Here is a 25,485-nt window from a genome sequence, read left to right as displayed (position 1 = left end):
CCGCGCAGGAAGAACGGCGCTTAACTTTGGCCGCTTTTTTGCCGTCGCCCAAATCAAGGGCGGCCATGGCATTAACGTCTCCCAGCTCAAGGGCGGCCCAAGAAGAAGCCGTCCGAGCAGAGTGGCCGGTCAAGATGGCGGAGGCGAGCAGCGGGGGATGGGCGTTTATGGCAGGAAAAACCGCCGCACCGGAGGAAGACCCGGGACACTGACCGGCCTCCAAACTGACACCCAACAAGGGCGAATCAGACTTTAAGACCCCCGCATCCCCGCTAGAAGCGCACACGCGGTCCGGGAAGCGATTCTTCGTGCCCTCGCCCTCTGACGCCATAGGCCATGTGGAGATCGATCGGGGAACCCCCTGCCCGCTATAAAAAGGTAAAAATTACCTGCTTCTCGCTCCGAGCTGTAACGAACTGGTGTCCCAGTGAGTAGCTGCAATAAACGTTTAAATAAACATTGAAATAAACGCCCTTAAGGACGTCCAAAATTTTTTTTTTTTTTTAACGGAGCCAGCGGGAGGGGGGAGAAAAGGAGGGACCTGGCGCCACCAGGTTTGCACTTGCTCAAGAAGAGCCCTCAACCCCAGGTACTCAACAAAACCTAAAAATTAGGCTTGGAGACCTAGCCAGAGCTGCTGCTGTGTGTGACCACCACCTGCTGAGATAGAGAACATACTGAGGAGTTTCCGGCAGCACATGACCACATATAGGGAGGCAAAAGGATTGCTCTCTATCTCCACCTGCTGGTAGATGGACACAACCCACCAGTCTATGGATTGATCAGCATGATGATATGGAAATGTGTTTTACAATATTGGACTGTTCCAGAAGTTCCCGCCTTCTGGCACTGGAGAAACCAAGTACACCTTCTGGCGTCCTGGGAGGCCAGAGAGGTGAGACAGTCACCAAGGCGCAGAAAGCTTTTTCTCCAGATATGGTCACCTTATTTGCAAATTCTTAGTCCGAAAGGGCATAATATGTTAATTAACCCATAAAGAAGGAAATTTTTGACAGACACTTGACCTGGTTGGGAACAAGGGAGGGGATGGGGGAGGGTAGGAGGGGGGGAGGGGGGAGTTTTAGAGGTAAGGGAGGGATGGTTACCACAGATTTAGGGCATTCCCTGCAGAACGTTGGTCTCAAAGTATGGTTTAGGGGAAAGGGCGTTGCCTGTACAGTATTGCTGTGACTCGTACAGCGGAATGTGTTAACTCAATGTTTAATAATAAAAGGTTAATATAATGGTTGGAAAGAGATGTAAGCAATAGATGATTAAGTTACAGGGGATACCACCAAAATTATTGAATAAACAACAATAAGCGGTTGAGGGATCTCGGAGGGCTATCAGAGACAAGGCCCTTGGAGACCACTGTGTAGCGGCAAAATTTCTAATTTGTTTGGGTAAGGGGATGAGGGAAGGCTAGGGCCAGTTAATATAAAAGTTGTTGATGAGGTTCAACGTTGAATTGTATATGGTTTAATTTGATATGCCTGTAATGGTTGCAGATACAATTGTGAATGTTATAACGGAATGGCATCAATAAAAATTGTTGGAACATAAAAAGGTACTAACACACATCTTCTCTTGCAAACTCCATTTCACCTTAAAATTTAAAGGATAAACAGGATCCAGGAAACAGATTAGAAAATACTATTTTTATTAGCTTTTTAATCTAGTTGTCAGTCCTGCCTATGGATCTCTTATACTATCATCAAATCATACTTGAGCCTGCCTCCAAACTCGTACTTTACATGGTGAACTTCCACTGTACAATACTCTACAATGTACCATGCCCAATACTACTTAAAAGCATTGTCCTCAACAAATCAATCAGGAGATACAGGGTTAACTACATAGGACCATGAGACGCTCAAAATGGAGACTACAAAATAAGATGGGCTAGTGAACCCAGAGCAGAAGCAACAAATATCCACAGGTTATGGGAAAGTAAGGGTCAAGAACAGAGTTATAGGTGATACATTAAGTTAGTTCAATAAAAAGGTTATCTTTGACAAGCTTTTGAGAGTTATCCTCTCTGTCAGATCAATGAAGAAATAGTAATACATTGTCTGTATATGTTACTATAGCTCAGTGAAAGGGGGTGGGGGGACAGACAGAGGTGACAAAGAAAGTAACATTAAGTTTTAAAGACCCTATAACTGCTAATGGATAAGAAAGCCAATGTCTCTATTGAGTCTTTTTGTGTCAGGCTCAAAGTATTATAACATTGAAAAATATTCCCTTCCTAGGTATTCCTGAAGTTTCCTTTAAGCTCCTTTAATGATCTAACAACTGTTTCTTCACTGGCCTGATGAAGAAAGGATAACTCTCAAAAGCTTGTCAAAGATACATTAATTTAGTCCAATAAGAACTTGTTGGTAGACCCTTATTTTCATATATCCAAGTGGACTAACACATCAATCACAATTCTCTACTAGAAACTATGGGGAAACCAAATGGAAAGGAGGAAGGGCAGAACAGGACAGAAGAGAGCTAGCCAGTAACCAGAACAATGGAGAACACCAGCATTCCAGCTGGTCCAGCTTAAACTGAAGGTGTCTAATATATTTTGAGTCGCTAAGGGGGTCTTTTACTAAGCCGTGATAGCATTTTTAGCTCAAGGTAGAAATCAGCTGGTAGTAAACGCTGAGCCACCCATAGGAATATAATAGGTGTCTCGGTGTTTACCGCCAGCTGATTTCTACTGCAAGCTAAAAATGCTACCACAGCTTAGTAAAAGACCCCCTTAATTAGAAAAACAACATCCAAACTGCTAACAGTTAGGCATACAAACAGATTACTGGTCATACACTGTAGGCATGACAAAGAGGACCAGGGTTTTTGGCAGACAGATATTCTTCATTTTCTGCTATTGTGGTTTTTCAGGAGCCTAATTTTGAGATTTTTTTTGTATGCCATTTAATTATGTATAACTCTGGGGAGAGAGAGTGTTTATTACAGATTGACTGTTTTACTTTGTGAGACCTTTTATTCTGTATTAGTGATTATTTATTGTTTTTATTGTACTAATTGCACTGTATTTTAATTTTTTGTTGCAAACTGCTCAAAGTCCCAATTTTAATAGAAAAGGAACTGTAGAAAAAAATGGAATATTTAACTTTATTTAGAAATTCAATTAATCAGCTTTTGTGCAATACAAGTGACAGGATATTAAAAAAAAAAAAAAAAAAGACAGAAACAAAAAGAAAGAAAGAAAGAAAGAAGGGAAGAGCGCACAGAGCTGGCCGCATTGGTCTTTGAAGAGTTAACTCTGGACACAGAAAAAGTTTTTAGAATAACTTTCTAAAGCCTATGTTTACTAAAGTGCACTATAGGCGCATTAGTGCTGCTAATGTGCGTTAATGATTAACGCGCGTTAAACGCTAACACGCCCATACTGTTTTTAACGCACCTATACATTTCTAACGCACCTTAGTAATCATATCCCTAAATTGAAAACAGGTCCATCCTGAGGTTATTATGCAGCAAGGTATTTTATAAGCCAAACAGAGAGGGTAACCAGCATACATAGAAAGTACACAAACAAAAAAAAGCAACACTGGGCCTTCAAGACTGAGACAACAGGAGTATTTTATTGATAAATGACCCGGCATGGGCCGTGTTTCGGCGTTAAATAACGCCTGCCTCAGGGGTCAAGGTCTGGATGTAAATAATATAAACTGTGCATGTATCCATTACCTCCGAACGGGAACAGAGAAAATCTTTAAAAACTCCTGCATATAGCCTTGTATTTTGCAAAATACAAGGCTATATGCAGGAGTTTTTCCTATATTGCGGCTGTTATTTCTGTAAGGCACGCTTGGCTTTAAAGATTTTCTCCGTTCCCGTTCGGAGGTACTGGATGCATACACAGTTTATATTATTTACATCCAAACCTTGACCCCTGAGGCAGGCTTTATTTAATGCCGAAACACGGCCCATGTCGGGTTATTTATCAATAAAATACTCCTGTTGACTCAGTCTTGAAGGCCCAGTGTTGCTTTTTTTGTTTGTGCAAGGTATTTTATGACAGATGGGGCAGAATGAAAGGTGTGCTGCACCCAGATTCTGCAGGAACACATGAATGGCATAACATGTATAGTTTGAGTAAATGTGAAAGGTAACTGAGAATACCAGCATAAATAACTTGATAAGCTAGCATAAGAAGTTCAAATTTAATCTTATAAGAAGCCAGCTATGACTAGCCAGAAGGGATATAACATGGACCCTTATTTTACAAGGATCCCCCTGGTGTAAACAGCAGCTTTTAAACATGTAGCTTGTCGTACATGTGGTTTTAGAAGGGCACCATCTACATGTACTTATACACAACATGTCTAGGTGACAGAGAGGTGGGTGGTAAGGGCATAGAGAGGGAATGGTTTGGGTGGTCTAACATAATTGGAGTGCATTCCCCATTTTAAAAGAAGAATACATGTAGATATGACAAAAACCTAGATATCAGCATTTACACCTGCCCCATGGCAGGCATAAGTACCTGCCTGAAGGGACAGGTTCAAAGTTTGAGGCCTGCACGCCAACATCCCCCAATATCAATACCCTACCTGAGGGTCCTCTCCCCATACAATATCAATCCTCCAATGAGCCCCCTGACAATTGATCCTTGGTGGTGAAGTGGGAGCAGGTGAAATCCCAGTCTATCTGGCTTTTGGTTTAAAATGGTGCTCATGATCCCTACATGTGCCATTTTGAATCCACAGCCCTTATTGGGCTGCTTGACCCCTTGCAGTAGTACTTGCAGGAAAACGGCTAAGGGTTATGGGTTACGGGCAATGTTCCCTCTAAGCGGAGCTCGTGAGCAATTACAACATTTTAGGAGTGTCATTCACAGATTTTACATGGTTGGTCACAATTTTTTTTTTTTTTTTGGTGCTATATACAGAAATGCATTGCTAATACTGGCGCTCAAAAATTGTTGGTTTTTAAAACTTGTTCCTCACGAGAAAAAATTTTTTTGCACACATCAGGCCACTACTTAGAGGAAACTTTGGTTACGGGTACTATTTTGAAACCGGAACCACAAGACTAGGAGCAACTCGGGCTGGCTCCTGTTCCCACTATACTATCAGAGTCCTCCAGTAAGATCCAGAGATGGGACCGTTGGGGTGGGAATCAGAGGATTAATCTTGTTGGGGGGGAGCCATTATGGGGATTTTGATGGCAGGATGCTCATGCTAAACATGGATATATTGATGACAGGATGCTCATGCTAAACATGGATATATAGTCCTAAATATCTTTACAAGTATTTAACAAGAGGTTCAGCGCTTGGCAGAGCCTTTGTAAAATGTAGAGGGAACTGTGCATGTACTGACATGGATGTCTCAAATCCCATCTCCATGTCCTTTCTAAAAATGAGGTTCTGTGTTTGAGCTAAAGCAATATGAAGCAATTTAATGGCAGTATTTTGGATTAGTGATTTCAACTCAACCTGTGCAAGTGGTGCAAAGCTATGAAAGCTCCAAGGTCTTTTTTCTTGTCAGTTACCATCTTTTGCCATTATAATTAGTAAATAGTTACTGAAGTGGTTGTTTGTCATTGTATTTACCAACACTCTGAGTAGTATAAATGATTCAGTACAAAAATGTAAGAGGGATGCTACACTTGTGAGACAGACCAGATATTAAAGATAAGAATCAATTCGAGATATCTCCAAATGACATACTGCGGGACCAGACCACTTCTTCAATGAAATTCCAAAACTATCCACAAGACCTAATGACAGACAAAAAAAAAAAAAACACTCAAATACTTGAGCTTTCCCATATATTATGAGCCATTAAAAAGCATACTACATGCCACTTTCTTATCACCTACCACTTACCCCTACCCCCCTTCCAGACCATCATTAGAATGCTTTGTTTCACTTTTGCATAAATATTATCATTCTTTAGTCATTCTCTTCTGAGTAGCGGAAAGGATGTTATCTCTAAAGGATATTGAGAAATATATTAAACTAGTTCAATAAAGTACTATCAGCTATATTTGTTTTCTAACATTTATTTCTGTACTAAAAATAAAGTGACTAGCTATAAAACAATAATAAAAACGTAAGAGGGCTACAACAAAGTGATAATTTTGTGTAGCCCAGTATTCAATTTTGAAAAGGTACTAGAAGGCAGTGGAAAAATCATCACGATCCAAAATCCACATTCAGTGTGGATGTATACCCACTGACAGAGCTTGCTTGACTATGGTCACAATAATGTAGATGACAAAGACCAGCTTCACCATATGATGGAGAAGGGCGAAGGCCATATTTGTGAATCAAAGTGCACAAAGCACTGAGTTCAACAGTACATGATCCACAATGATCCATCCTAAATAGTAAACAATGATACTCTACCAAAACCAGACAAAAATCGAACTCTTTACACTTGACTGATTCATGTACTCTGTTACTAATGAACGTTAACGCACTACCACTACATTTCGCCGAAATGAACTTCTATATTTGACTGTCTAACTAACTCTATACCTTACTCTATCAGCTATGAACTTTAATGCAATACCACTTTGTATTTCTCATCCGGAAATGGCGATCGCCATTACGGTATAATGTAAGCCACATTGAGCCTGCAAATAGGTGGGAAAATGTGGGATACAAATGCAACAAATAAAAAAAATAAATAAATACATAACTCCACAACTACAGCTGTGAACACAAACTAGTGAAACCAGGCAGTCTAGAATACAAAAAGCGAGGACTGCACTGACACTGCCTATGCTCACTGTTTAATGCAACTCATAGTAACATAGTAAGTGACGGCAGATAAAGACCTGTATGGTCCATCCAGTCTGCCCAACAAGATAAACTCATTATACATGCTATGCGATACTTTATATGTATACCCGAGTTTGATTTGTCCTTGCCATTATCAGGGCAAAGACTGTAGAAGTCTGCCCAGCACTGTTCTTGTACTAAAATTTCTGAAGTTAACATCGAAGCCCCTTAAAATTTACACTCTAGCTCATCCATATCTATTCAGTCACAATCAGGGCACAGACCGCAGAAGTCTGCCCAGCACTGGTTTTGCTTCCCAATTACCGGTGTTGCCACCCAATCTCTGCTAAGATTCCATGGATCCATTCCTTCTCAACAGGATTCCTTGTGTTTATCCCACGCATGTTTGAATTCCATTACCGTTTTCATCTCCACCACCTCCCGTGGGAGGGCATTCCATGTATCCACCACCCTCTCCATGAAAAAATACTTCCTGACATTATTCGAGTCTGCCGCCTTCAACTTCAATTCATGTCCTCTAGTTCTACCGCCTTCCCGTCTCCGGAAAAGGTTTGTTTGTGGATAAATACCTTTCAAATATTTGAACGTCTGTATCACATCACCCATTTCTCCTTTCCTCCAAGATATACATGTTTACAGCTGGACAGGGAATAATTAATGTACAGTAATCCAAAATGGTAATATTTATATTTTTTGAACATTAATAGTTCAAGTTTATAATGGAACATACATAATAATTTTCAAATGTGTGTCCTTTGTCTATTTTATAAAAGGTAAACCACACCAACACCAAAACAATGCTTCATATTCACAAATGTAGCACATCCCAAATATAGAGCTAAGGTAAGTATCAATTATATCCAAAACAGATGCCATTGTTAGTGCTCTAACTAGTATCTTCAATTTGCAAACAAATGCTAATGCACAATTTACACTGCTCCAAGGCAGCTGCAAATATGTGTATATAAACTATATACTCCAAATAGAAAATGTAAAAATTATGTCCACCCTTTGCTTTGAAAGTCTGGCAATTGCCACTTATGCAAGTCGTTTTAAAATTACTCCCTAAATTTAATGCTGAAAAGGAGAGAGGGGGGGGGGGGGGGGAAGACAGTTTGACTGACTTACATTTTTTGGCTTTCTTTTCTTTCGCCCAGCATGGGATCCCCCATCTCTCCCAGGATTGTTGCTTCAACTTCATAGTGGACGACGAGGGCTTTCTCCGTCGGATGAACATCTATGTTCCCTCCTTTCACCTTCCTGAAATCAATCAAAAGCACTGAATTAAAGACTTAAACCTAGACTATACAAGTCTGGAGACATGCAGTCCGCCTTCATTCTCTCACTGCAGGGCATCTCACGCTCGAGAACCGTGAGACTGCCAAAGGCCAAGCAAAGCAAGCATGAATTCTCTCATTCAGGATAGCCTGAAGTTCTTTTATTTCAAAGCAGTACAAGTAGGTCCAGTTCAGCCCAGAGAGGATAGAAATAGAACCACTCCAAAATGTTTCACAGATCAACACATGCTTCCTCAGGATGACCTTCAAGACTGAATGAGTAGAAAAATCAAATTCTACTGTTGGTGATCCCTATAAATCTGATCCTATGAATTTGTAGGATAATGCTAAGGGAATACAGCCTTATTCCCTGCTAATTTACCTGCATACTAAGCCATGCTAGCAGCTGCCGCACGGCAATAAGGACACAGTCCATCCAAAGTGAATGGGCTATGTCGGCGCTAGCGCAGGTTAGAGAGTAGTAGGATGAGGATGTATGAACACAAACCTGTGAAAAACATACAAGAAATCCGAAGTCAATTAATTTAGTTTAACGCCCTCCAGGAAAGAAACCCTCAAGTGTGTTTGAACTGACAGATTATTTGTTAGCATAAGTCAATAACTTTAGTGAAATATAAATAGAATTGAGATGTTAATGTAAATATGATTCAGGCACATTCAGCAGAACTGCTATTCTTGATACTGTCTTTGGGTTTTCAGCAATTGACGGCCTTTCAATGTTGACTCTTATTTTTTAAGCAGGGTTTTGTGACTGGAAAAAATATTGAAGTGGTAAGGGGAGTGGAAATGCCTTGGTCAGACCATGAGTTGGTTACTTTCTGATTGCTGGGAAAGAGGATAAGGAATCTCTCCCAGTCAACTCAGGTGGGGTTGAGAAGTTTGACCGAGGTCAATGATGATAACATTTTGGAAGTGTGGTGAAGTACAAAAGACAAGGTACAGGATGGTAAACTTTGTAATGCGAATTATGGTAATGGCTGGCTCAGTTAAAGTTGTATCCTGGAATGTTAAAGGGCTGAATCATGTAATTAAGTGAAAGGAAGTCTTGACACACCTGAAGCATTATAAACTATGTGTTTCTGCAGGAAATGGTTCTCTCTACTACCGAGCTGCACAAATTAAAACGGGCCCGGATATAGGAACCTGTTTTCTCCCCCACAAGAAATAAGAATGAGGTAGCCATTCTTTCTGCAAAAACCCTGGATGCAGAAGTATCAGAATAGAAGATGGGTAATTACGTTGAATTTGTATGCATCAGAGACAAGAAAAACTGAGGATAGTTTTCCCAATTTATTAATGGACAGTAGAATTTCAGTATTCTTTGGGATGCATTTAAATCATATCAGAGGGGTGTTATTAGCTACCCAGTTGCAAAGAATAAGCAGAAAACTCACAAGCTTAGGCATTCAGACACTGAAATACAGAGACTGGAGAGCCAGCTTATTTGAACTAACGATAAAGTGCTTATCCCTCAATTCTAAAAACTTAAATTCCAGCACAACATTCATCTCAGTCAACAGACCTGCAAGACATTTTCTTTAATAACATGAAATACTATGCTGGATTTAACAAGAACTGTTTGCTAATTTTCTGAAACCAAGGCATAGGGAAAATTAAAAGTACAGTATATGTTCTAATATGGTGCCAGTCAGGTCAGTAAAACAGAAGACATAAGGAAGGTGACTGTAGAATTTTATTGTAGCTTTATTGGGCAGGCTGTTACCCACAAATGAGCAGAGATGGCCAGAGAGACCTGGGGAAGACAGGAGGAGCCCTCAAGCATACCTTACCTTGTAAAAGTGAAGACTGGCTAAGGTAGGAAAAGCCCTATCTTGGAACCCTGTGAAAGATGTCATCCTTTGAGACCTGGCCAGTCAGGCCTGGGTTTGTTTAATACTGAAGTCAAAAGAACACTGAGTGTGGGCCTGACAGGCCCTTGTGAAGATTGAAAAAGAAAGTCTCTTTAAAGTCAATAATAATTTGCCAAATGTATAGACTTCAGCATACTTTGTTAAATGTTAATAAAGAGCTTTTGTTTTACTTTTAACCCTTTGTGTGGCTGTGATTGGTGGAGACCCCATGCCCAACTCTTGCTCATGCTATCACACTGGGATAAAATTGATTTGATGTCATTAAATGCTTGGTGTACCTGGATGTATATTTTTTAAAACGATATGAACAAGATGGAATCAGCCGAGAGGACATCTACCAAACTAATCAATGGTCTGCAATATAGCATATAGGAACAGATTTATGTATCTCAATATCTATGCTTTGAAGAAAAGCAGGAGAGAGGAGAAATGATAGAGAAATGTAAACACACAGGAAACAAACTCTAGAATAAGGGGGAGTAATCTCTTTGTTTTAATTGTTTTATTTATGAAATTCTTTAGTTAACAAATCAAGCAATTTTATACTTGAGACTCAGGAGTAATCTAAACAAATGTGTCTTTATGGAAAGTATGGTGGATCCATGAATCAGCCTTCCAGTGGAGGTGGAAGAGACAAGAAAACTGCTTGAAGACAAGCACACACACAAAAAAAAAACTTCAAGAGAGGAAGAGATTGCAGAGCTTAGCAGACAGTATGGATAGGCAGACTACATAGGCTGCATGCTCTTCATCTGCTATCATTCTGCACATTTCTATGAACACACCCAACTTGTCTAATGGTAGAGAACAAAGAAGAGAAGCTTCCCAAGCCAGAAGTCTACTAGGACTTCTCCCACTTGAGTGCATCACCCCTGCAAGTGGATAGAGACATATCCTACTAATGAGAGCCCCAAGCTCTGGTTTCCCCTACTACAAAACACAACACTGATGCCTAGACAGAATCAAAAACTTAACTGGGTTAGAGTTCCAAAAATGTGAAAACTGCTATTAATTTTGATACAGGTGACTGTTACAGGAGCTGTCCAAGCAATAGTGCTGAATAGCAAGGAAATGCCCATAGTGTGTTAGATGTTTACCCACAGCATCTAGTACAGTCTCTCATCATTAAGAAAACCATGGGGTGCTAAGATCCCTTTACGGAGGAAACAGCCAAGAAATAACTACACCCTGCAAGCAAAATCGCTCTCTCTTCCAAATATTTATCCCAAGATTTAACTCAAAGATAAATCATATAGGACACTCCACCACCACCACAGTGAATGGCTGTTAGCATAAAAACGGAAACTCCCCCTATATGATCATTAAGACACTGCAATCCTTAAAGATACTAATGGCAGAGAACTATGGTATAACTAAAGAAATTCTAATAGAGGCGACTTTCTAAACGGAACAATTCTCTGCATTTCAAGAATTAGAAAAATTAGACAAAGGATATCCTAGATGGAAGGTATTGCTAAAAGTCTAAACTGCTGCTGAATAGAAAAGGAATTCCAAGATGAAAATTATAAGAGAAAAAAAACAATGGGGGCAATCTATAAATTAGTGACAAGATGCAGGTGCCACAATCGGGCACACTTACTACTAATACTAATCATTTCTATAGCGCTACCGGACGTACGCAGCGCTTCACACTTGAACATGGAGAGACAGTCCCTGCTCAATAGAGCTTACAATCTAATTAGCACCAATTCTATAAAGGCTTCAAGGTGTTCTTAAGCGATTAGAGAATGCTAGCACAAAGTTGCATGCAGCCATTTACAACAGGTCAATGGCTGGTGTAAGCTGGCACACCTATGTACACCAGGCAGCATGTGCAACTGATAATGTTCTATAAGCTTCACACAACGCCTGGCAACCTACGCCTGGCACCTACAGTCCGCCCATGTGTACACTCCTCTTGTAGTACACACTAAGCGCCTCTTTTACTAAGGCGTGCTAGTGTTTTTAGCGCACACTAATATTTAGGGCACGCTAAACATTAGAGAAGTCCAAGGAATAAATGGACATCTCTAACATATAACGCACCCTAAATATTAGCGCGCGCTAAAACCCTAGAGTGCCTTAGTAAAAGAGGCCCTAAGGAAGGTATTTTATAAATGGTGTCAAAATTTTGGTGCCGAAAAAAAATCAGCTCTAGGTTGATCGCCATTGCGTGCTAAGGGATCTAAGGGCATGTGGGATTATAGACTAGGGCACGAATTGCCATTTTATCTCATTGATTGTATGTATGCCTGTATTTGATCATTTTACTATTGTTATGCTCTTAACAAAATTGTAAGTTGTATGTTAACCTATACCTGCTGTACACTGCCTTGGGTGAATCTCTTCATAGAGGTGGTTAATACATTCCAATAAATAAAATAAATTGTTAATATCAACTAACTGCAGTTAAATGGCTTCTAAGCTAATTAACATGCATATAAATTTTTGAAATCCCGGCACCATATAGAGATTTCAGGGGTAAATACCTAGCACTTATGAGTATAACTGTCAACTAACAGCACCTCCGATGTGCATGTGCTATTACTTTATAACATACAGTGTGCCACTGGCACCTAACAACAGGCACAAAATTATAGAATAAGGAGTAATGTGACTTTTAGAGATTCCAAGAGAAATGGAAGGTCCTGGGAACAATCAGCCAAAACTTCTGAAGCTCAAGTTTGTGATGCAGTTTGAGAACGAGAGAGCACACAGCATACCTCTCCACTACAACAGAAATGAATCATACTGCAGACTAATGGTTGTCTCTTGAGATACCTTTATTGAAAATCCTGGATCTAAATTTATTTATTTATTGATTGGGATTTATTAACCACCTTCATGAAGAGATTCACCAAGGTGGTGCACAGTGGGTATGGTTTAACGTACAACCTACAATTTTGTTAACAGCATAATAGTAAAATGACCAAATATAAACAAATACAATAAATGAGAAACTTGGAAACAGCAAACTGAAACCTAATAATTTTTCTTGCTGTTGAACTCTGTGTATTTGACTCTTTGTAAACTGTTTGCTACTGCTCTATGTGTTTCAGGCACTCTCCAGTACTGTGCAAGTGATTCCCTCCCGGTCAGCTTGATCTCTCCGCCTCCCGGAAGTGACGTCAGCAGTTAGACCCTTTAAATCTTTAGCCCTTAGCGGTGCATGCCCCTTCATGTGCACTCGCTTTCATCTTCTACTCACCAGCAGGATATGATATGACTCTTCTGGTTAAACGGATTTATTCAGTCTTCTTTTTCTTCTAATCTTTCTTCCCATTTGCATAACATACTCTATTCCTGTGCTCTGGGGGCGTAGGCCTCTAGCCCCGCGTAACCAGGTTGCCCCTATCTCACACAAAAATCTCTCCCTTTTACATCCGCTCCCGGCTGTAGTAAGAAACGATCCTCTTCCTTTGCAGATTTTATATATTGGTCTTCTAAATCCTCATGCACTTCATGGTAAACCTCACTTAGTTCATGATATTATCGTTACCCACAATTTATCTATCCTTTGCCTGGTAGAAACCTGGCTGACTGCTATAGATATTGCCTCCCTCAATTCTATCACTCTGCCTGGTTTCATGAATTACATGAGTAACCACACTTCTGGATGCACAGGGAGGATTGCAATTATTTACACCTCTCATCTGCATTTGAATAACTTTGAACCTAGCTGCCACCTGCACCTAGAATCTTTGTCCTTCCGCATAAGCTCCCTTCCCCCACTAGATCTCTGTGTACTATATCAGCCCCCACTGGTAACTGTAGCCTCAAGGCTCCCCGTTGGATCATTCTCAGTGACATTAACCTCCTCCTTGATGATTTTCTAGGACAGCCCAAGACTTTCTTCATTTACTTGATGAACTCAGTCTTGAACAATATGTTCAGGGGCCAACCCACATTGGCAGGCACATTCTGGATGCCATGGTCACCAGTCCATCACAAATTTGTTCTCAAATTAATCCTTGGATTTTCCCACTCCCCTGGATTGACCACTCTCTAATAACATTTTCCTACTCTTCCCACACTGTCTCACCGTGAACTCTCACTAAACCCACAGTGGAAAGGGTTCTACAACAAGTTAATGCTGCATCCCTCCTCGCATCCTCAGGACTCGACCTACATACTTTTTCTAATCTCTCCCTGGAGGACAGGATCAAAACACGGGCTTTGCTTCACATAGGCTTGGATCACTTAGTACCAGCTATCTCCTGACAACCCCTGGCTGTTGCAACTAGTAGGGTACCTTGGTTCACCCCATACCTGCTTCATTTTCATTGACAATTACATCAAGCCGAACGTCAGTGGCGGCACTCTCATTCTCCTGTGTCTCTGGAAGCTTACCGAGCCATTGCAGTACCCTATAAGATAGCTTTGCAATCTGCTAAACAAAACTACTACTCTAAACAGATACTTTCAGAACCCAATGTGGCTACCCTCTACCATATACTTACTACCCTAACCTCTTTGCAAAACACCAAGTCTAGCATATGGCCCTTTTTTATAGGTTGAAGATTTGATCACCTGAGTGAATCCTAGAACTGCAATATCAAGGAAGACAGTAGTGGAGTCTGGAGATTCAATGTATAGGCTTAAGTCTCCCATGATCTGTAACCCTAGGGTACGGTCCATCTGAGCTGTTCCATCCAAACTGTTTGTGGGCATCCAGTGTGTTCCACCTGACCAAGTACTGCTGCTTTTTTAGTCTTTGCTGTGCCATTCCTGCACTGGAGTTCCAGGTGTGAGAGCTTGCTCTGCCCCTCCTCTGATGTCATCCACAGCGCTATTTAAACCTAGCACCTAACGGCGCGGCCACTCAGCACGTCGCCTAAGGCACAAGCCGAAGGTGTGCTCCTTTGCGCAGCAACTCAGCAAAGACTGACCAGTAAATTATATCAGGATTCAGGTAATATCTTGGACCTTTTGAGAATATCTTGGTGTCGCTGGCAGACATCAGCAACCTTTACTTAATCAACGCTGTAACCTGAGGTATTTGCTACTTTAAGATCAAGGGCCTTGGGGTTCTGCTTTTTAGTACACCTCTTATTATGCCACTCTGTGAGCTACTGAATCTATTGACTTATATTTTGGGGTTTTTTAATCATGAGTTGGTTTTTACTTTTGTGTTTGACCCTTTGGGGATTTTTAATGGGCAACTGACTAGTGTGGCTGAATATACTTCAATTCCAGAATGGGTCACTAATGACAGGAAACTGAAGCATAAATATGTTAATTTTTATGACACAAGTTTGTTGGATTGTGCTTTGGTATGCCCTCATAGTATCAATGTGGTTATAGGTAACCGGAGAAAACCCATATATTTGAGAGGGAATCAAAGCGATTTGTTAATCATCAACTGACTGGGAACCATGTGCTATCTAATCTGGTGAGGGCTGATTCTTCCCCAATGCTGGGGCACATCTTTACCCCTGTTCCAGCAATCATGTCAATGTGTGATCTAATAATAACAAAGTTTTATTATTGGATGATTTGTTCATCTCCTTAGATTTAGGCGTTCTATTTATGCAGAAACCTGGTTGACTAAAACAGATAGTCCAGTAATTCCTCATTTATGCCCCCCTGGCTATCGGATGTACTTCACTCACCGAGGCAGGTAAAAAAGGGGGTGGGTTAGCACTGATTTTTAAGAGTTTTTTGGATGTTGTGTGATCAATTCTGGGAGCTCTCTTGAATTGGAATTATGTAGTTTTTGTGGGATGACTCTTCTATGGGTTGTAGCTCAGTACGGTTGTTATTTATATATCATCCCCCAGGATCCTGGGCCAAAGCAGAGTCTGCTCTGTTTTATATTATTTTGTATGCTGTTTGTCAATTTTCAAGGGTGGTTATATTAGGGGGATGTAAATTTGCATCTGGAGAAGTTTCTGATTCTGATGTTTTATCTTTTAGATCTTTTTTAGATTCCTGTGAGTTAATTCTCTTTGTGAATGAAGGGACATTCTTTGGATTTTCTTGCATCTTATCCCTCAAACATGGTAGATATGTTTTCCTGGAAACCTAATCCCTGGTCAGACCATTTTCAGTTGAGGTTTACTAAGAATATTTGTTTATCCAAGCCAATTGTAAAAAGGCCTTTAAAATTGATTTTAATTATAGGCAAGATAGATGCAGCCTGTTTCTGGTCAGAAATGGTGACCTTGTTGCCATCAACTGGGCCAAACACTGATTCGTTAAAGACTTGCGGGGATGCAACTGTTATTTCTATCCTAGACAGGATAGCTCCAGAATTTACTAAAAACGTTAGCATGGTAAGGAAGTCTCCAGGGTTTTCAGAAGAACTGAGCATTTTAAAGCAGGGCCTTCATTGTCTTGAGAGGTAATGGCGAAAAAAATAGGACTGTGTGGCTAAGTCTTCTTGGAAATCTTTTTATAACCAATATAAAACAAAAGTTAATTAAGCCTGGAAATGCCATTATAGTAAATTAGTATGCACGGCTCTTTTAAATAGTAAAAAAATTGTTTTCTCTTGTGAGCTGGCGTAAGGTTTGCTACGGGACCAGCGCCAATATTTGGAACGCTGCCCGCTGAGCATTGGAGACGAATAGGTAATGCACTGTTTAGGATGCATTTGCATGCTCATTGCATTCAAAGCTGACAAGCGCATTGTTACATGCGCTCACCAGCACTGATTGTTAGGTGGGAGCAAATGTAGGCGCTAATACGGCGCTATTGGCCTATAGTACACACATTTGCTTCTGATCATTCAAGGTCACTGACTCAGAACAAGAGCTGAAAACATACCCATTTTAACTGACTTGTGTGGTCTCAGAATTAAGGTAATACTGCTTGCTGGTTCAGTAACCAATATCTTTATAAGATATCTAAGCACAAAGGAGCAAAGCCTTAGTGCTTAGATACCTTGGTGAGCAAAGATCACTGTCCATGGAGGAACAAACACCAAGAAAACTGGACATATCAAGGATACCAATCAATCATCATGGGATACAACACCTACAAACAGCTGACCTCAAGGAACTTTAAGGGCATTTCCATGCAGTGACATGCTAAGGAGGTGTTTAGGGGTCACAGTCGCATTTTGTGGAACTTAGAATAGTAGAACACACTTTACCCAGAGCTATCACCACCTGTGACTTCTTCATGATTTACTTTGTTATGCTGTTCTAAATCAACCAATTCAAATAGGGTTTATATTCAGACACCACAATTTTCTAAGATTCTACAGTAATAGTAAACACTTTAGGCTACAGGATCATGACAAATGGCCCTGGCTGCTGCACCCCCTCCCACAGCCAATATTCACTCTGTCCCTGGCTCCTTTCCTTGTAGCCACAGCTGACACAAACACTCATGCTCCCTACTCCTTCTCTCTTACAGCACCCTGATCCTGCCCAGTCTCTTTGTGAGGACGGCTGAAGACAGGATCAGCAGAGTGGCTGCAAGCCAGGGGATTTAGGGGGAGAAAGCAAATGGGAAGAAAACAGAAGAGAGAACTGGGTGGGGAACAGGAGATATGGGAAAGAGGAAGATAGACAATACTGGAAAGGGAAGGTATGTGGAGAGGGCGAGATGAGAAGACAGGATGAAGAAGAGAGAATAAAACTGGATAGGGAAGATACTTGAGAGGGAGAGATGAGAAGACAGGATGAAGAAGAGAGAAAAAACTGGATAGGGAAGATACTTGAGAGGGAGAGATGAGAAGACAGGATGAAGAAGAGAGAAAAAAACTGGGTAGGGAAGATACTTGAGAGGTAGAGATGAGAAGACAGGATGAAGAAGAGAGAAAAAAAACAACTACCATGGGGAAGAGAAAGAACAGACAATGGAAGGGAGGAGAAAACATGAAGAAGAAAAACTGTATAGGGATGAACATAGACCCAGCAAGGGCAGATAAGAAACAAAAGTGGAGGAGACTGGAAGGAAAAGACGAACATGAACAAAATATGCAAGAGAAGACTAAAAATTCCATGGTAGGGGTAGAGATAGTGAGGAAGGGGCAGTTTGCAATAGCTGGGTTAAGAAAAAAATGACAGAAAGTAAAGACAAAATAAGCCAGACTTGAAAAATATGTAAAAGTTAATTTGTTTATATATTCTTTTAAAATGGAAAGGATTTTCCTCAGAACTAGTTTTTCGTTCAAATTATCTATATAAATAAAACCCACCTCGAATGTTCTGAAGCTCACTCCGTGGCAGTAAAGTACTGAACTCCTGCACTCTTGGTAGGACTCTTGGTAGGCTAGGGTATCAGGAACACTCACCCTCACTCATAGCTCCGCCCTCAGCCACGCCCCATCTGTACATAAAACGCACCCTCAACGTTCTAAGGCACACTTTGTGGCTTCAGGGTTCGTAAGTTCGAAGCTCTGTAGCCACTTTTAAAGTGCCCCGCCCTCGCGTGAAAACGCGGTGACGTCGTGCCCGCCCACAGTCAGCTTCACAACGTACACGTCGTCTCCTACACAGATTACAACGCACTGACGTCTGTGACAGCTGATTCCAAACCAAAGGGGAGGAGTGACATCAGCTGTCACTGCACCGGAGTAAGTATCAGGGAGCAGCCAAACATAGACATCCCCCCCCCCCCCCCACTAGCCGCATGAGTCCCAGGGGCGTAGCCACGTGCGGCCCCGGGTGGGCCTGGGCCCACCCAATTTGGGGTCAGGTCCAGCCAGCAGCAGCACAGCGATTCCGGTCCCCATCATCCCTTCCCCCGTGGCGTGCAGGAACTTTCACCCCATCTTCCCTCACCCTCCTTGCTGGCCCGCCCATTCATGATCCAACAGGAAAAAATCCCCCACTCTCTTCTTTCAAGGATGCTCACCTCACTGTAACGAGGAGGGGTTCAGTAATAGCCTAGAAACCCTCATACACAAACGCTCTGTTCGTGCAGTAGCCAATCGCCTTTGACGCTTCATGGCTCCACTCCTGGCCAATGGCGTGTGCTGTTGCTGCAGGGTGCGGTTGGTAGGATTCAAACGGGACTGTATCTGTGGTTGCCTTCACTTTGAATGCGGCGGCCTTTGGGACACAGAAGAGCGAGCAGCCAAGTGCTTAGCAACGGCAGATGGAGAGTGCCAGGAGCCGAGTGTCTGCAGGGCAGCGTGGAGTCAGGTAGGATCGCGAGAGAGGTGACAGGGCCCAGTTGCTGAGAGACAGAAGGATGGTACAGACCAGTGCCACCTCATGCGGAGCACACTATAAGGCCTCGGCACTGTGAAACCCCATATTTCACTACAATAATACCTTGACAGGACGTACGTCTCTACCGCCTCAGCTCTTGCCCCACTGTGCCCTTGAGCTGTTCAGTTTGTGACTGGACAGAAGGTGGAGAGCGAAGGAAGATGTTGGTGTAAGGGAGAGAGAGAGAAAGGGGACATGCTGGATGGAGGTGAGAGGGGAGAAGCTGCATGGAAAGAAAGAAGAGGGGGGGAGGCGCGATGGCACCCTGTCGGGGGGGGGGGGGGATCAGCGGTTGCGACTTCGGCAGGGGCGTGGCGGCAGGGGTCGGACCTCAGACTACAGAGGCGTAAGGGGTCCTCAGGCCACAGGGGAGGGGGTCCTCACACCACACAGGAGGGGGGAAATAAACATGAGAGGGAGGGGGCATAGGGAGGATGAGCTCCACAACGGCTCTTCACACCACAGATGGGGGGGGAGGGGGCCCTGAGAGCAAAGACGAAAGGCGGATCAAGACACCTGACAGGAGGGGTGGAGGGAGACCTGTGAGAAGGGCAGGAGACACACCACACAGCATGGGGGAGGGGTCCTGCGACCACACAGCGGAAGAGGCAGGGGGAGCGGGTCTACCCAACACAGAGAGGCAGGGGCGAGGTATCTCTGTCACACACACAATTTCTCTCTCTCTCACTCACAGTCAGTGTCTCTCTCACTCTCATACACTCTCTACAACACACGCTATGTCTCACACTGTATCACATTCACTCTCTCTGTCACACAGTCACTCTCAAACACTCTCAATCTCATACACTCGATCTCACAGACAGTATGTGTATCGTACACATACTCTCTCACACTCTGTCTCACACACACAGTCTCAAACACTGTATCTGTGTGAAACACTCTCTCACTCACTGTGCCTCACATACGCACTCGCACACACTCTCAGTCACACACACATACTCTGAAACAGACACACTCTCACTCACACAGACACTCTCACACACACTCTATGAAACATACACACTCCCAGGAAAACCTTGCTAGCGCCCGTTTCATTTGTGTCAGAAACGGGCCTTTTTTACTAGTAAAACATAATTTATGAAAATAAATCACAATCTTACAAACTGGGTTATAGAACCTTTGAACTCATGTCCCTTCTATAAAAACTTGAGCTATCCATTTTTTATTTCCTTATTTATATTGAGCATTATTGTGATTTTGTGAGTTATTACATTTTAAATTACTTATATATTAATTCTGTGAAAAAAGTATATATATATATATATATACATATATATATACATATATATAATCTCACCATGGGTGTGCATTTGTCTTTCATATCCTATCTGAATTTGGCATTCTTTTCTATTTTCCTGTTGTGATTTTATTGTAATATTGCTTAGATACTTTTAGGTTCGTTAGTATTTGGCAGTAGAACAAGTTATTAATAAATATATTTATTTATTTATTTTTGCTGTAAGACATTGGTCAATCCTACAAAATTGATAGAACACAGTGTTGCTGATAATGTCCCATCCACCTCATGCCCCCATCAGTACTTCTGTTTCTCTATCCCATCCACTTCACACCACCTATTTCTCTCTCATCCAGTTCATATATTCCTCTTTCTTCCATTCATCCACTCTTAGCTTTATCCTCCCCTCTCCTACCTCAATATTTCTCTCCACCCTTCTATCCCATTTCCCTCTCTGTCTGCCCTCCTACCCCGCCCATCAAATTTACCTATCCCTTTATCTTACATCTAATCTACTGTACTCTCTTCTTCTTCTCCTCCTCCTTCCGTCCTCCTTCCCTCGGGTCTCCCATGCCGAGCCCCATCCCCACCCTCTGGTCCTCCATGTATCCCAGCCCCAGATCCGGCGGCCCGTTCTCGCTCCCGTACAAAAATAATGAGATTACTTTACCTCTTTAGGTAGCGGGCATCCTCCGTCTGCATGCTGTGCGTTATTTAAGGTGAGGCAGGGGAGGGGGTAAAATCTTTCCGATACTGCTCTAATAGCAACACTATAGTTACCTGGGAGAGCACGGGCTCCTCCCACACTGCACCGCGCTCACCGAACCACCTCCCGCGCATGCGATCTGCGCTCTGCTAGCGCCTTGTATCGCGCCGTCTTTCCGAGTAAGAATTCTCGGTCGTCTCTACTGCGTTTGCGCCTTCGGTGCCGGCCGGAACGCACGCGCGCTTGGGCATCTTGGTCGTGATTTCACGCTGCGGAAAGTTGAGCAAGCTGACAGAGAGTGAGAGTCGACGTCGGCAGCGTGAAATAATTCTCAGCAGCGTTGAACTGCGCTTGCGCACAACGGGATACCGGAGGGTCAGGTGCTTGACGCTGTTAGATATGAGGGGGTTGGGGGGTATTGCAGGAAAGTTGTAATCAAAACAACAGAGAAACGGATGCTGACTTAGCAACTTTAGCTGCCTCTGTCCATTTTCTGTTCTTCAGCTGACGATTGTAACCTCATGCTTCGTAAGAAGGAGTGTTAGGGGGTGTGACTGGAGGAGTAGCGTGCGTAAATGGTTAGAGCAGCGGTCTGAGACCAAGGGAAGCCAGGGTTCAAATTGCTTTGGTAAATGGTAATCTTTGTGAGCTTGGGTAGATCACGTACAATTTTGTATTGCCTTAGGTACAAACCGAAAACCGCTCGCCCCCAGGAGTTTTGGGTGGAAGAAGGATTATTGCCACTGAAATAAACTATTTGGGGAAATAAAGGAAGGGGCTGGAATAAACTACATGAGAGCAGATAACTAGGTAGTTCCTGAACCCACACTAGAGGACATTATAGTGGGCGGGATATGCAAATTGTTTTATTTATTTAGTTATTTATTTGTATCCCACATTTTCCCACCAATTTGCAGGCTCAATGTGGCTTACATTTGCTGTAATGGCGGTTGCCATTACCGGATAGCAAAATTACAAAAGGCATTGCATTAAGGTGCATACATACATGGTAAAGAAGAATACGTTATGGTAATGCATATTGGTTCCTAAGTGAAAGATTGGATTGTAACATACATTAGGTCGTCGACTATAGGGGGATCATATTTGGCACAGGATTACAATGGTAGTGCTTGATCATTAATAGCAAAAAGGTTAATCAGTCAAGTGATTAAGAGTTCAGTTTTTCAGGTTCATATGCAGTCTTATTGTTTAGTATTGAAGATAGATGTTATTGGTATGCCTTCTTGAACAAATCAGTTTTCAATAGCCTTCGGAAGATAGTTAGGTCTTGTGTTGTTTTTATGGCCTTCGGTAGTGCGTTCCATAATTGAGTGCAAATGTAGGAGAAACAGGTTGCATATGTGGATTTATATTTTAACCCTTTACAGTTTGGGTAGTGGAGATTGAGGAATGCGCGTGCTGATCTTTTTGCGTTCCTAGTAGGCAAGTCTATAAGGTCTGACATATAGGCCGGTGCTTCCCCGTGAACGATTTTGTGAACCAGGGTGCAGACTTTAAACGCAATTCGTTCTTTTACTGGGAGCCAGTGCAGTTTTTCTCTTAGGGGTTTGGCGCTTTCATATTTTGGTTTCCCAAATATGAGTCTGGCTGCTATGTTTTGACCCCCACTGCTGGGAAAAGAATCACCACTATCATTTACATCCATATGGTTTAGAGGGTTACAAAAGCATAGCCATACTTGGTCAGAACAGTGGTCCATCTAGCCCAGTATCCAGTTTCCAACAGTGGCCAATCCAAGTCACAAGTACCTGGCAGAAACCCAAATAGCTCTCATGCAAAGTACTATTCAAACACTATATTCCTATGGAGTACAAAAAAGTAAGAAAGGGAAAAAGCCTCAGAACCCATGCCTCTACCCAACAGACATTAACAGGGTAGAAAGGACTTAAAACTGGGTTTCATTCTCTTTATCGGCATAAAAAACCCTTTTATACAAAATTTTGTTAAAACTCCAAGGAATGTTCAATTTTAATGGATCCACCCCAAACCATGGCAAACAAATGAAAAAAGCAAACACAACTTTTGACTTAGTTGAAGATTCAAAAATGTATATAAAGTCAATCACACTGACTGTGGCCAGAGTTTCTCTATAATCAGCTTTCTCCGAGGACAAGCAGGCTGCTTGTTCTCACTGATGGGTGACGTCCACGGCAGCCCCTCCAATCGGAAACTTCACTAGCAAAGTCCTTTGCTAGCCCTCGCGCGCCCGCGCGCACCGCGCATGCGCGGCCGTCTTCCCGCCCGAAACCGGCTCGAGCCGGCCAGTCTTCTTTTGTCCGCACTCGGTACGGTCGTGTTTTCGCCGTGTCGAGCCCCGGAAAGTCGACCTCGCGCGTCCAATTTGTTTGAACGTGTTTTTTTCCTTCGGGAAAGCTTTGTCCTTGTCGGGAAGTGCTCCGCAAACCCCCCGCCGGGTTTCGTGTAAATCCTCCCCGTACTTCCAGCTTTTTTGCCCCGGTAAGTTTTCTTTCGTCGGCGGGGTAGGCCTTTTTTCGGCCTCGGTCGAGATTTTTTCTCCCTCTAAATTTGGTGCTTCGAATTTCGCCATTTCGGCTTTTGATTTCGCCGGCGTGATTTTTCCGCCCATGACATCGAAGCCTTCCAGCGGCTTCAAGAAGTGCACCCAGTGCGCCCGGGTTATCTCGCTCACTGATCGACACTCGTCGTGTCTTCAGTGTCTGGGGGCCGAGCACCGCCCTCAGAACTGCAGTCTGTGTTCCCTGCTTCAAAGGCGGACTCAGGTAGCGAGACTAGCCCAGTGGAACGTGTTGTTCTCGGGCTCTTCGTCGGCATCGGCACCGGGATCTTCGAGTGCATCGACGTCGTCAGCGTCCAGACCATCTTTCTCGGCCGCCCCTGCATCGAGTGCATCGAGGCATCGGGCCTCTGCATCGGCGCCGAGACATCGGATAGCTGCATCGACGTCGGTGGTACCAGGACCTCGTCTGCTGATGTCGTCGGACGGTGGTGCATCGGGTGGAGTGCAGGTGAGGGCTGTCCATTCCCCTGCTGGTGGCGGTGAGCCCTCGGGTGGGTCTCCGCCTACCCTGAGGGCTCCTGCGGTACAGCCCCCCCGAGATCGACCTTCTTCAGTCTCGGCCCCGAGGAAGCGACGGGTGGATTCGACGTCCTCCTCGTCGGTGCCGGGGAGCTCCGGTGACATGCTTCGGAAGAAATCGAAGAAGCATCGACACCGGTCTCCTCCCCGTGTCGGCACCGAGAGCTCTGGGTCGCCGAGGGATTCGGCACCCAGCAGGCATCGGCACCGAGAGGACCGCTCACCCTCTGTTCAGGAGGTGTCGATGCGCTCCGCTCTGGACAGCCCGGAACAGCCTCCACGCCCGGAACAGGTACTGACGTCGACGCCTGCATCGACCTCTCAGCCTTTCTCTACAGCCGCTCTAAACGAGAGCCTCCGGGCCGTTCTCCCAGAGATTCTGGGAGAGCTGTTGCGCCCTACCCCTCCGGTACCGGCGGTGCTTGCGCCACCGGTACCGTCGAGCGTGGCGCCGGCTGGCCCATCGCCCAGGTTGAGGTCCCCGACGTCGGTACCGCGTGCGGTACCGACCGCGGCCACCTCCCAGGAAGGCTCCCCGACTACGTCGGCGGAGGGAGCTTCGCCGATGCGGGCGAGGGAGTCTACCTCTCGACGCCCCCATCGTGGACAGGGTTCCACGGAGTCGAGCAGGGCGAGGTTGCAGACACAGGTCCGTGAACTTGTGTCTGACACCGAGGGTGAGGCCTCGTGGGAGGAAGAGGAAGATCCCAGATATTTCTCTGACGAGGAGTCTGGGGGGTCTTCCGTCTGATCCCACTCCCTCTCCTGAGAGACAGCTTTCTCCTCCCGAGAGTCTGTCTTTTGCCTCCTTTGTCCGGGAGATGTCTACGGCCATCCCCTTCCCGGTGGTTGTGGAGGACGAGCCCAGGGCTGAAATGTTTGAGCTCCTGGACTATCCTTCTCCACCTAAGGAAGCGTCCACTGTTCCCTTGCACCATGTCCTGAAGAAGACATTGCTTGCGAACTGGACCAAACCATTAACTAATCCCCACATTCCCAAGAAGATCGAGTCCCAGTACCGGATCCATGGGGACCCAGAGCTGATGCGCACTCAGTTGCCTCATGACTCTGGAGTTGTGGATTTGGCCCTAAAGAAGGCTAAGAGTTCTAGGGAACATGCTTCGGCGCCCCCGGGCAAGGACGCTAGAACCTTAGACTCCTTTGGGAGGAAGGCCTACCATTCCTCTATGCTCGTGTCCAAGATCCAGTCTTACCAGCTCTACACGAGCATACACATGCGGAATAATGTGCGGCAGTTGGCGGGCTTGGTTGATGCTCTTCCCCCTGAGCAAGCCAAGCCTTTTCAGGAGGTGGTCAGGCAGCTGAAGGCGTGCAGA

The 25,485-nt window shown here is 43.8% G+C and overlaps 1 protein-coding gene across 1 annotated transcript in view; it reads right to left on the bottom strand.

The window, feature by feature from the left end:
* Positions 1-21,233, bottom strand: part of KIFAP3 (kinesin associated protein 3) — a 249,844-nt gene extending 228,611 nt beyond the window's left edge. Inside the window, exons 1-2 of the mRNA XM_030206053.1 lie at positions 21,034-21,233; positions 7,898-8,029 (exon numbers count right to left, since the gene is read on the bottom strand). Coding sequence (XP_030061913.1) covers positions 7,898-8,029; positions 21,034-21,065 — 164 coding nt within the window. The 5' untranslated portion in view covers positions 21,066-21,233. The remainder of the gene's footprint in view (positions 1-7,897; positions 8,030-21,033) is intronic.
* Positions 21,234-25,485: the final 4,252 nt, after the last annotated feature.

This window comes from Microcaecilia unicolor, chromosome 6 (genome assembly GCF_901765095.1).
Source record: "Microcaecilia unicolor chromosome 6, aMicUni1.1, whole genome shotgun sequence".
NCBI lineage: Eukaryota > Metazoa > Chordata > Amphibia > Gymnophiona > Siphonopidae > Microcaecilia > Microcaecilia unicolor.
This window is presented reverse-complemented; position numbering and strand designations above follow the sequence as displayed.